This window comes from Lepeophtheirus salmonis, chromosome 5, assembly GCF_016086655.4.
Source record: "Lepeophtheirus salmonis chromosome 5, UVic_Lsal_1.4, whole genome shotgun sequence".
Taxonomy (NCBI): Eukaryota; Metazoa; Arthropoda; class Copepoda; order Siphonostomatoida; family Caligidae; genus Lepeophtheirus; species Lepeophtheirus salmonis.
In genome coordinates, this window is record NC_052135.2 from 11,577 (window position 1) to 24,927 (window position 13,351).

The window sequence follows — 13,351 nt, forward strand, 5'->3', positions numbered from 1 at the left end:
CTGAACGCTAAACTTGCAAATCACGCAATTGAAATGGTGTCTACATACTTATTTACCCATTTACAGTGGATCGTTATTCCGAATTTACTGCGTATTTGGATAATGTATTCATGTTATTTTGAGTATCCGAAAATTATTTGAAGTGATGCTGGACCTCAGGGGCGTTTTAATTTGAAGAAATATTGTACAGAAGATGATTTAGTTATTGAGTTAAGTTTTGCATACAATATTATGCCAATCTCGCGTTAAAAATATGGGTTATTTACTACAGCAAGTTGGATATAATTTGATAAAAGTTACAAAAAGCTTAGATGGAACATAGAAACACACTTCGTGCTAAAAAAAGGATTCACCCGGATTGATTGGTTTTAGATCGCCAAATATGTATTGATTTACCTACTAAAGAGTGAACTATTTCCTCACTATCTTTTGCCGAAGGGAATATGCCATGGCTCAGAATCCCAAGTAGAAGAGATGGGATGTCAAATCCAAGATTGTTCGAAAATATGAAGACGGAAACTCGTAAAAATTAACAAGAAAATACATTTGTCTCGTCACAACCTAAATTTGTTCCTCCCTACTCGAAGGAAGCCAATGAGCCTAATCCCCAAATAATTCACTTCAATAGACTTTTACAGGAATATCTGAATACCATTGTACATATTTGAAAAGTTAGTGAGTCTATTGATAGTCTTCATATTGGAATATCTACAGATAAATAAATAAATTACGGAGTATAGGTGCTAAATGATTTTATTTAAGAAAATAATTTAAATGTAACAAAACATTATCCTAACAACGATTTTTATAGTATTTATTGCCACTTAATGATGATCAAGTGTACTGACAATTGTAAAACATATTATTAATGGCTCAGAATCCCAAGTAGAAGAGATGGGATGCCAAATCCAAGATTGTTCGAAAATATGAAGACGGAAACTCGTAAAAATTAATATGAAAAGACATTTGTCTCGTCACAACATAGACTTGTTCCTCCCTACTCGATGGAAGCCAATGAGCCTAATCCCCAAATAATTCACTTCAATAGACTTTTACAGGAAAATCTGAATACCATTGTATATTTGAATAGTTAGTGAGTCTGGATTCCTATTCTGAATTACAAAATTGATAGTCTTTATATTGGAATATCTACAGATAAATAAATAAATTACGGAGTATAGGTGCTAAATGATTTTATTTAAGAAAATAATTGAAAACATTATCCTAACAACGATTTTTATAGTATTTATTGCCACTTAATGATGATCAAGTGTACTGACAATTGTAAAACATATTATTATGTTATAAACACTTTAAAAAATATTCGTACTAATAATAAGGTGTGAAGGATGTATATTATTGATGCCTAATTGATTTACTTTAATTATTTCTTATTTACAATAAAGAAGAGAAGGCGTGAGTCTAAAAACGATATAGTAGAAGAATCACCATACATTCATTAATTATTATCTACATTCTTTTTCTCATTGCAAATTGTATATGTAACATGACTCATAAAATTCACTTAACAATATAAAAATGATATTATTTTTAAAAGTTCATTTCTATTCATTGAGTTGTATTTTATGTGAGCTTTAGTCTCCTAAGATCAAATATGAAATCAACCTATTTTAAAGCTTAAAATTTAATATAAACTAAATAACAAGCATAAAAAATATATTATTAAATCATTTGTTTATTTTGGCATTGATATAAATAGAATTTTTGGGAGCTTATCTGATTATTTTCTTTAAGATTATTAATTTTTAACATTATATAAAAGAACTTAAGTATATGCAAAATTTCATAAAAAATACGAATCACTGATGAAAAAAGCACTATTATTACTTAATAGGTAGTTGATATTTTTTTTTTTTTTTTTTCCAAGTATATTTGCTATAAAAGGTATCCAAGAGAATTGTAATTTTCACGTCCCAACTCCCTTGAAGCCTTTTCCTAAAAAGAACTAAATACCTATTGTTTTAAAAAAGTCAAAAAAAGTTCATGAATCAAAGTGATTACTATAATAACATTGGACAACGAAAATGATCGAAGAATGGTCATCATTTTTTAAAGATCCTACATCGCAAGTACTTATCGATCGAAATGTTTGAATGCCATCCCACTCAATAAGTTGTGTAAATTCATCCATCCACAGAAGTTTGCGGAGTTGAGACGAAATCTGATAAGAGCTTATACTTTTGCTAAATTTCTTCCATTTGATTTTAAACACAGCTTCGCTGAGTGATGACGTTAAATAATGACATAATTCATCTTGTAATGTTTACTATATGAAAAGGTCACTGAAATGAACGACGCTGAAAAAAAGCTCGTCCAAATAAATAATTGCTCAAAATAATGCTGCTGAGATGATACTCGTAGAAATTAACGATGCTCAAGTAAACGGACACGATACGTAGTCTATTAAACTTGCCAAAATAGTATACTTTTATTTTTATCTTACAATCACGAGGATTTGGATAATTTTAACATCCCAAGGAATCAATAAGAGCTTCTTCTGGAGTTAGTTTATTCAGGAAACGACTTAAAGTAAATCTATAATATAGTTAGGGATGTGAAAATTGTTAAAATCTTCGTCAACATGCATATAAAAATACAGTTTATACTGATAACCTTCAAGATATTAGTGTTTTTATTAATTATTTCTCTCTATTTTAAAATTCAAACGTTAAGTTTGGATTATGTGTGGCATAAATATTTATAAAAAAAACTAACTTAGAACATATTTGAAAAAATATATATAGGTACACATTTTCTTATAAAAATCCACTAAATCCTCCAAGTAATCCACTAAGTGAAATATAGACACATTTTAGGAAAAGGCCATGGAAATGCCACTATTTTTCTTTACAACAAAAGGTATCCCATGTTAGAGTCGGTAAAAATGATGTGCCACTCCACAAAGGGCCACATTTGTTCTCAATATGTGGCGTGTCAATATAAAAACAATCTTGAACAAAGATCAAGTAAAATAGAAAGTCCCAATTTATTTTTTTCACTTCATATATATTGAGTGGTCCATTAAAATCTGAAAACTTTGAATTTTAACCTTCAGCGAGATATAATTTATCAATTAGCTATAGAATTTCAACAAAACTAATAGTATAAATAGATGTGTGTCGAATCTCTTTTAATCATGATGACTTTCAGGAGGCACAGAAGGCCTGGCATCCACTTCAGATGTAGTCCTAGTACTGGCTGTCAATGGCTTTGAGGGCCTCGGTGTTTTGATGAAGGGTACTGCAAGTGTTCTCCTCGACATATAACCAAAAGGTATAGTCGAGGGCTTAGCAACAGGGCTGTAAGGGCGCCAGAAGTGTCAAAAAAGTGTTCGAAAGAACTCAAAAGAGTCTTGCTACGGAGGAGATGGGTTTGTTTAATTGCTGGTGACGAAAGTGGCCTCTCCAAGCTGACAAAGCTCTTTCCACCCACTTTATTGATAGCTCACGGGATAGTTTGAAACCCCGAGATTTCTTGCTAGGGTCCTCATGGCTTTGAGGGTTTGGATAGTTGTTTTTCTTAAACTCATCCGGGTCAGTTTTACCTTTTTGAGAGAGCTTTTGCTTAAAATTCGCTGTAATGGATACCTCGGGATATTCTTTAGAAAAAAAAGAACTTATTCACTACAGGGAAACAATTTATAATTAAGAGAATATTTCAGAAAGGAAAGGTTGCACGATTATTGATAAAAAATCGTAATTAATTACAATTAAGTCATTGAAATTATTAATTGTCTAAATTTGAGGCTATATTTCGAATATGATGTATCTATGTTGTCTACAAGCTGCGATTTTGTACAATGTCTAACTTGTACTAAAAGATTGTACAAGTTACAATTTGTATACCTCATAACATTTTATATAATGACAAAATGTCATTCATTTAAATTATCAACTATTAATAGAGTGCTTTCAAATGACGCACAAATTTATGATGGCATCCATTTTGGGGCCCTAAACAACCAAGTTTTATAAAAATGAAAAGTATTTTATTAGTTAATATTAAGGATCTCAAAATGGGACTAACAAATAAAAATAATTAAACCTTACTGCCTTGTTTTGTTATATATATATGAACTTAAAATGAATTAAAAATGTGTTATTGCACCGTTATACAATCTTATTTACGTCTTGCAGATACAAATTAACTATTATTATATAGGAAAGAATAAGATATTTTCACTAACGATTAATAATAATTGTACAAATTTAGACTTTTCATAAGGATTCTCAGTAAATATATCTGGATTTATTTCAAATATCCGTGTTTATCATTGACATAAAGTCGTTTTCAATACAGGTGTTAAGTATTTTTTTCTTGAAGCCATTTGATGGAGTTTTACCAAGACTAATTGGAAATTTTTCCACTTTATGTAATAAACATCTCTACTTTGAGCCCCAAAATGGCTATTGATACTATAATTCCAATTTTAATCTGTTAAGATCACTTATTTAGTTAAATATATTAAAAAGTAATTAAACTATGCAGTCTTGATGATTTAAAGTACTTATCAATTATAGTTTTTGTGAGACAAAAAGTTAAAAATCGACTAAACGAGAAGTATAATTAAAAATATACAAAAACTAAAAAGTGGTCTCCTTTACTAATAATTTATAGATATATTATATAATGAAAGTGTGCTCACAATTTTATTATTTCTATTACGTGATTACAGTTTACTCTAAAAGTACTAAGCAGATAGGAGGGATGGTTTTTGGAATTGCATTTAAAAGTAATAAATTAATTTATAAGGAGTGGGGGTTAAAGAAATGGTATACCAAATGCAAGCATCTAAAATCTTCATCTTAATTTTTGGTTGCAATATATGTATATCATCATCATCTCTCATTACTTAGTCAATAAGGTTGAATACGTACAACATCTATATAAACATTGGACAGACGCGTTTAAATAAGAGAAACATTCCCCCTGATACAAAATAAAAATTTTGAAAGAGTACTTTGGTGTTTAATGCTGAAAAAACAAAAAAATTGAATCGTGGGAAATATTAAATCCGTTGTTGCTTGTCCAAAACACAGATTAATAGCTGGCAGCTATCGGCAGAGAAAGATAGAAAAAGAAAACTCGGCTGTATTGGCTAACTCACATATTTATGTAGATAAAGGGAGATAATTAAAGTACATACTATATAATTCACATATAAAAAATATTATCTGAGGATTGACGACCGAATAATTGAATTAAAAAGAAAAGACAGTACTTAGGATGGGGATAATGGAATAATTGAATATTCACATAGATGATTGACATATTAATGGCGTATTTTTTTTTTTTTTTTTTCGATATTTTGATACAAATTACTATAATATAAGTATTCTATTATGACACATAATAAAGTTCAAATGCCCCCAGTTATCTTACTCATAAATACAATATGACACTGTAGTTTAAATAGATAAAAATTAAAAGATAGCATCAATTAATAGTTGGTAATTAGAATGGTCAATGTTGTAATTCAATAATGCATTTTAAGAAGATAATGCAACTTGTACAATTTGCTTATACAAGCTGCAACTTGTACACACATGCCAATATTTCGTAGACATATTTGAGTCAATTATATGCTTTGTATTCAAATATGTGGGATGATTTATGATACCCAACTATTTTAGCTATAGTTTAAAACCTTTGTTAGATTTAAGAGACTTATACTGACCCTGATATGCCCTTTTTCAAATAAAATATATCCATTTCTCATTTAATTTTATTGTGACGATCTCATTTAATTTTACTGTTTAAAACCTTTGTTTGATTGAAGAGACTTATCTTGGCCCCAATGTGGCCCTATTTCTCATTTTATTTTATTGTGACGATCAATTTTAGCTACCTTAAGTACAATTTGTGGTACACCCGAAGGATTAATAAAAATAGTTTGTTGATAGAAATTGACGATAATTCACCGAAGAATACAAATGTATTCCAATCTCAATTTTGAAAAAAAAAATATTATTGTTTACTTTTGTGTTAAAAGATAGAAAATATCAAATTAGAAGTTTTCTTGATCGGCAATGTTGAAATGATGCGTAGTGATATTTTTTTTAAATATGCATTGTGTATGGTCCATAAGAGTAAATGAGGGTCTATTTCTATTTTCAATTCCAAAATGCCCCTTACATCGGAAAAAGATGAGGGTCCTCAGGTGTAATACATATTTTTTCATCCTTTATTTTATAACTCACTTAAGTGTTTGGGCTTAGTATATTTTTGCGTACAATTGGTTGTAATGGCTACCTCACAAATAAATTGGGAGGCTGGAGAGAGAGGAGCAATGAATATTCTTTAGAAAAAAAAACTTATACACTCCCTAGAAACAATTAATAACGAAAGGAATAATTTTAAAAGGAAAGGTTGCGCAATTATTGATAAAAATATGTAATTAATTAAAATTAAGTCATTGAAATTATTAATTGTTTAAATTTGAGGCTATATTGTTGTGGATACAAATTGACTAATATATCGGAAGGAATAAGATATTTTTCTCTAACGATCCAAAGATAATAATAATTGTATTACTTTAGACTTTGTATAGGGATATTCAGTAGATATTAATTTGATTTAACTCAAAAATCATTGTTTATCATTGACATTAATTACTATTCAAGTATGTGATAAGTCTTTTTTTACCCCAATAGCCATTTGATGGAGTTTTATCAAGGTTTATTAGAAATGTGTTCTTTTTTTTTTAAACTAAAAATATCGACTTTGAGTCCAAATATAGCGTCTCCTTCAATTATGATGTAATTTATGACGTCAGTGAAAAGCTCTATTGGTACTATCATTCCAATTTTAATCTGTTAAAATAACTTTATTTATCTAAATATATTAAGAAGTAATTAAATTGCTTAGTCTTGGATTTTACAAAATACCACAGAGTTCTTATTAACTAAGGTTTTATGTAGGTGAAAAATTTAAAAAATCGTCTAAAGAGAAGTGCAATTAAAAATATAGAAGGACCAAAATATTAAATTTCACTCCTTTACTAATAATTAATTAATTAATACACAGTCCATAAGTATGAAATGAAAGCGAGTACACAATAGCAGATAGGAGGGATGGTTTTCGGAATTGCATTCAGAGGTTTTTAAATTGTTTCATATGGAGTGGTGATTAATTAAATGGTTACAATATGTATAATCACCCTTACTCGTTAGTCAATAATGTTGAGTATAAGATTCACATATAAATTGACAAACACGTACAAACACAAAGAATATTCTCCCTTGATGCAAAATAATAATATTTGAAAGAGTACTTTGGCGTTTAATCATAAAAAAAGACAAAAAGAATTGAATCGTGGGAAATTGTGAATCGGTGGTTGTTTGTCCAATTAACAAACAACCATGGTGGTGGTGTATCATTGTCAAAAATACAAATATTAATAGCTGGGAGAAACGGGTAGAGAAAGATAGAAACAGAAAACTCGGCTGTTTTGGCTAAGTGATAAATTTATGTAGACAAAGGAGATAAAAAGGACATGAGGATCTTAATAATTGAATTTATAAGAAAAAAAGAACATTGGATGAGGATTTTTTTTTTTTGAATATTCCACTTGACTTATTAATTGCATATTTTTGACCATTTAAATACAAATTACTAAAATATAAGCATTCTATGACAAGTTCAAACGCCCACAGCTATATTACTCTTAAACACAAAATCACCCTGTAGCTAAAATCGATAAAAATTAAATAATAGTTGGTAATTAGAGTGTTCAATGTTGTTAAAATAATGAATTTGAAGGCGAATAAATTGCTACTTGTACAATATGCTTATCCAAGTTGCAACTTCTACATAACCTATACATACATGCCAATATTTTATAGACTATAAGCTCTGTATTCAAATTTGTGGGATAAGTTATGATTTTCAAGTATTTAAACTATGGTTTGGAACCTTTGTTTAATTTAAAAGATTTATATTGGGCAAGTCTTGACCGCTTTCAAATACATCAATCCAATAATTTCTCATTATTTTAATGTGACGATGAATTTTGGGAATTTTAAGTGCAATTTATGATTCAACCAAAGGATTAGTACGAATAATTTCTTGATAGAAATTGACGATAATTTCCCGAAGAATACAAATGTATTCCAAACTCAATTTTGAGGAAAATGTTGTTTGCTTATTTTTTTGTTGACGGGCCACATATTATGTATTAAAAGATAGAAAATATCAGATAAACAATATTCTTGATCGGAAAGAAAACGAAAACTTTATTTTAATCTATGCCTATTGAATTGATGGGTAATAATAATTCTTAAAATATGTATTGTGCATGGTCCATGAGAGTTAATAATGTTCCTTTTTTCTGATAAAATTGTCTCTAAATAGGAAAAATATGTCTCAGAATTATTTCGAGTCCTTTGCTCGAAATAAATAATAGTAGATTTATTTGAAAATATATTGGAAGGGAAGAGTAACCGATAAATCTATATGATATGTACAGTGCCTTAATGTAGGTTGTATTATTAGAGGGTTTGATTTTTTTATTGAGTGTGGTTCCCTAACTGGAGTAACAATTGATGAGTCATCATTAGTAGGGCAAAAATTACCCTTTTCCCCCCAGTGGTTAATACCCTGATATATAAGCTAGTGTTTTGATAATTATTTCTATTCATAGTAGCATCTCGAGTAATAAAACTTGTTGAGAGCTAAACCAGGGATATCCAACCTTTTAATATAATGGGCTACGTTGCCACTTGAAATATTTTAATGGGCCCAGAAGCTATTAAATTAAATTTCATGACAAATTGTTTCATTGAACAAAACTATTAAATATAAATTTAATATTTCAAATTTAGACCAAATCGAATTTTTCACGACCAAACTGCTTTAAAAAATCCCAATCTGGCAGTCCAGTGTAGGGGTGTGGGATTATATTTTATGCTGTGTTTTTTTTTAATTAAAATATTTGCCACACTGCAAAATATGATCGAATTTTATTTTCTCTGTTTTCTCATTTTATTTTTTTCTCCAGTGTGATAATTCTCAAAAAATTCCTTTATTTTGGAAATATTTTCAATGTTTGTACGTATTATGAGCGTTTTACGTGTTTTGTTGATATTGTGACAATTTTGCTAAACTATTTGAGTATTTGAGAACTATACACTTAAACATTAATAGGACATCTTTAGCTAAACCAACGCGTAAAATATTCATTTATTGAAGATACAACTTTTTTTAATGGGGGAAGGGGTGCTGAAGGGGCTTTAACCCCCCCCCCAGTAAACGAAGGAATTTTTTTTTTACACCAGGAATAATTATTTCTCGCATTTCATGCATTTTCACTACGGAGCGTCAACTTTTATTTCAAAAATTATTTTCTATACGCGTCAACCTATCCCGGAAATGTGATTAATGGCCATAGTAAAATTTAATAGTCAGCAGGGATCAAAAGTTATAAATTCATGACGAATTTGGGAACAAGAACTATATTTATTATTTAGTCTCTATCAATTGATGTAACTGTAAGATTTGAGAAAAACACGGATTGAGAATATACTGGAGCTGTTTATAATCATTCTTGATCCTAAACTGGCTACTATATCTAAATAGAAGATCAAATTCCTCCGATGAAAAAAAAACCATCCAGGAACAAACAATAGCTGCAAAGCTAATAGCTAACACCGCCAATTTCTAAATAAATAAGCAAATATTAATCTATTAACTATTTTTTAAATACATATATTCTCATAATTATAAAAAAACCGATCGTAAATCAAATTATTGCTCTACATAATAGTAAAAAAGGACATTAAAACTAATTCTTGGAAATGATTGATAACTGCTTCTTCAAATTATTTGACTCAAATGTTCCACCATTTGAAAGTGGGATTAAGGTTGGAGAGAATATAAATAATCCAATTTAGTGATTTCAGTTTATTCCTATACAACATAAGTGTAGTTGGAGGATTGTAAGGGATTAAAAATATTGGAGGGGTAGGTTAAAAAAGTCTGTAATTTGATCACCCTTGTTGGGAGTTAATTCGATGGAAATTGATTGGAAGGAGTAGTGTTCTTATAAGTGGTTATAAAAGGTGGAAGGAGTCGTCCATCAACTGCAGGGTTACATGACCCATAAACTCAGCCATTATTGATGAAACAAGGGGATTCTCCTTGAAAAAGTTATGTTATAAAATAGATAGTGGATGAATCGAATTAGAGTATCCATACTGAAGTCTTTTAAAGAGTTCCAAATTCTTCTTACAAAATTATCTAGAAGAGGTGAAATATAGATATTAAGTAAAACAATTATAGCATAATTATAATATGTAATGAAGTTCAATCTAATGACTTAAATTTTTACATGATAATAATTTATTTTCTTCTACGAATAATTACCATGACACGAGCCCTCCATCCTTTTTAATTGAGCTTAATTAAACAATGATCCTTAGATCCCAATAAAATCCTACCATTTTGCAAGTCAATAATTTGGTTTGTTCCATATTGATTAATCATGAGAGAGCAGGCTTCAAGACAAAATGAATCAATTACCATCCATCAAAGAGTTCCATTTTGTCTCGATGAATTTGAGCAGCAATTAGTAGTAACAGGGGATTCGACGATCATTTCTATTTTTTTTCAAATCTTATATATAACTATCAGCAATTTCACGATCATAACGGTATTTTAATCTTCTTAGCATTGAATGAGTAAAGAATTGATTTTAAAGCATGTTCTTAATAACACATCTTGGCAATGTTGAAGTCAGTCTTGTTGAGAATACGTAAATGAATTAATAATCGTCAGCAAGCGAAGAGTTTTTTTTTTTTTTTTTAGTAATGTGTATATTCCTCTTGACATTATAAATACAATTTTTCAGTTTTTTCTATTTCTTCTAAAAACTGAGCATTAAACACATCCTTGCCGAAGATTTCATCCTCTGTGCTTAATGATTCACTTGGAAATGTATTAGCTATAATTGAGGAACCAGAATTAATAGTTCTTTTATTAAATAACTCGGACATCTCCTTTGTGTCAAAGACTTCATATGATTTGTCCATTCCATATTTGCTAATACTAATACTTTCCCGGGAGCCACATCTTATAAATCCATTAGTAAAGATAATATTAGATTCGTTTGAACTATTTTGAAAATTCTGATTGAAACCAGCTTCTCCTTGAAAAAGTTTCTTAACACTGTTCCTTCTGGGTCTGCTGATGCTAATACTTTTTCCAGAACTAGATTTAATCTTTGAATGCCCATAAATGCTAGATGGAGATTTACATGGACTAAAAGAGAAAGTTTTACTTAAGTTACTTTTTTCCGGACTAAGACTTTTAACTGTCTCTATTGATTTAATACTTAGGGGATCACTTCCAGTATTATCAACTTGGGCTTCAGATCTGAAAGATAAATAGAGTAACTCAGACTCATTATCATTGTAGAACTTTTCAAAACACACTTACGACAGCTTATAATTTACTCCAATAAGCGAATCTTTAGACTTCTGAGTGTTGCACACACTAGGACAAAAAAGGCCTGGATGGCTTATGTTTAATATTTGGTTCGGAAGTTTTTGAGCGAATTTTAATGCAAAGGCCTCATTCCTATCTTCATAGATGTCCTTTTTAGTTCCATTAACGTGGAATGAAGATATATCTCTACGTGTTGCATCAAGGTGCTTCACGATTTTCCTCTGCGAATGAGACTCCGGGCTGGACTTCATTGAAAAAGAGTAACTTTAATTTTTGGGATGTAGTCACAATAATAACTTGTCGCAAGTATAATAAAATACAATTTGATTACAGTGCATCCAAAATATGGAACACATTTATTGAGAAAATAGCCCCAAAATTAAAGTTATATCTACTCTGAGTGGAATGATGTTAGACTCGAATATATGATCTACATTTTCATCCTCTTTTGCGTCTTGTTCTTCCGTCCACATGTCAAAGAAACCAAGTGATTCGAGATTTTCTAATGATTCTTCCATTGCAAAGGTTATTTTAATTCAAATAATCGTTAGAATCTTATATTTTTGCTCAATTTCTCCCAGTATCTGATGCGCGTCTGGTTATTCAGAATTAAGCCTTTATATTTATAAAGCTATTGTCCATTGACGGCAACGCTCTAGATATAGTCTATAGAGTACTACAGTATCTGAAGTACTCCCTTCCCCGTTCTTTCACTGAACGAGCACACATTTTATGAATCGAAATCATGCACTAGCCCAGCATACACAAATATTGCATCATTTTAGACTAGTACATTGGTATTTTTGTTTTAAAATGGATTAAGTTTTTTGAAAAAAAAAGTAACAAATTTTCTGTGAAGCACAATTTATTTTTAATAAAAAGTGCAACTGAAAATTGAACTTGAAATGTAAAAAATATTATTCATCTTCCATAGAAAGTAAATCTTTCTTCAAACTAACATAAGCATTTACATGATACATTTCTTTCTTCATTTCTAATCAAGCAAGCTTCTCTGTTTGCCTAATTTCTCATCTAAATACTAATTATTTGAACCCAAAATTGCCTGAATATATGCGGTATTTAACCCATTAGTGCAAAGGTTCTAAAATATTTTAAATATTTCATCACCTTCTTCTAATAAATTTGATATTTTTTAAACAAAAAGTTGATCTATAAGTCACAAATTTTGTACACACATTCCCTGACTACTCTAATATATAAAAAATATATATCCGTTATGTTTTGAACATTTTTTATTTAAAACTACAAATATTGATGTTAAAAGTACTTCATGACTCGAGAGCGTCATTAGCAAAAAATAATAAAAAAAATATATATTCATAGCAAGGGTAATTGAAAATTATTTTACCTTGGTATAACCTTATATTTATATGAACCTTGATTCATAAAGATATTTTATGTTTAAGCTAGTTTGAATACATAGGTAAACATGTACTTTTGCTTTAAACTATTTTGCCTTATGACATTATGCCTTAAACCAATTTGCTTTAAAGTCAATGTGCCTCAAGGATATTTCATCATAAAATATAAATAAATGAAGTTTATAGTTAGTTATTGTTTATTTTTGGTTGAATTGATGTTCCCTTTGAATTTTTTAATTAAAAAATATAATTTGTATTACTATAAAACGCGTTAAATGGTTGTTTTCTGTTGGACTAATAAAGGAGTTGTGCTCTTTCCTCGTATTATGCTTGTTCCTCAATACATTAGTCTTATCAAATATGAAGAATCCATCATGTCTAATGATAGCTGTAACGCTCGAAATAAATAAGTGCTTTTCAGAGACATGTAAATAGAACGCCTGGTTATGTAACGGGCACCGAACCGGTTCGAAGCTTTCGAGCCACTGTGATCTCAATATCACAGT

At 29.6% G+C, this 13,351-nt stretch overlaps 1 protein-coding gene and 1 long non-coding RNA gene across 2 annotated transcripts; both read right to left on the reverse strand.

The window, feature by feature from the left end:
- Positions 1-1,678: 1,678 nt before the first annotated feature.
- LOC121118078 (uncharacterized) lies at positions 1,679-3,576 on the reverse strand. Its single transcript, XR_005864330.2, has 2 exons — positions 2,023-3,576; positions 1,679-1,966 (listed from the first exon to the last, which is right to left on the reverse strand). It is a non-coding gene; the product is annotated as an uncharacterized lncRNA (long non-coding RNA).
- A 6,136-nt stretch (positions 3,577-9,712) lies between these two features.
- LOC121118079 (uncharacterized) lies at positions 9,713-12,141 on the reverse strand. The gene is made up of 4 exons (XM_040712623.2): positions 11,859-12,141; positions 11,455-11,708; positions 10,384-11,391; positions 9,713-10,257 (listed from the first exon to the last, which is right to left on the reverse strand). Exons 1-3 carry the CDS (start codon positions 11,979-11,981, stop codon positions 10,848-10,850), a joined length of 921 nt encoding a protein of 306 aa, XP_040568557.1. The 5' UTR covers positions 11,982-12,141; the 3' UTR covers positions 9,713-10,257; positions 10,384-10,847.
- Between the last annotated feature and the right edge of the window lie 1,210 nt (positions 12,142-13,351).

Bases quoted from the DNA above. Each gene is read 5' to 3' on its own strand.
- LOC121118079 (XM_040712623.2), bottom strand. From the start codon at position 11,981: ATGGAAGAATCATTAGAAAATCTCGAATCACTTGGTTTCTTTGACATG. The intron at 11,709-11,858 runs GTAGATATAACT...TTTTCAATGAAG, and splicing joins CTAACATCATTCCACTCAGA to TCCAGCCCGGAGTCTCATTC. The intron at 11,392-11,454 runs GTAAGTGTGTTT...TTTATCTTTCAG, and splicing joins GGAGTAAATTATAAGCTGTC to ATCTGAAGCCCAAGTTGATA.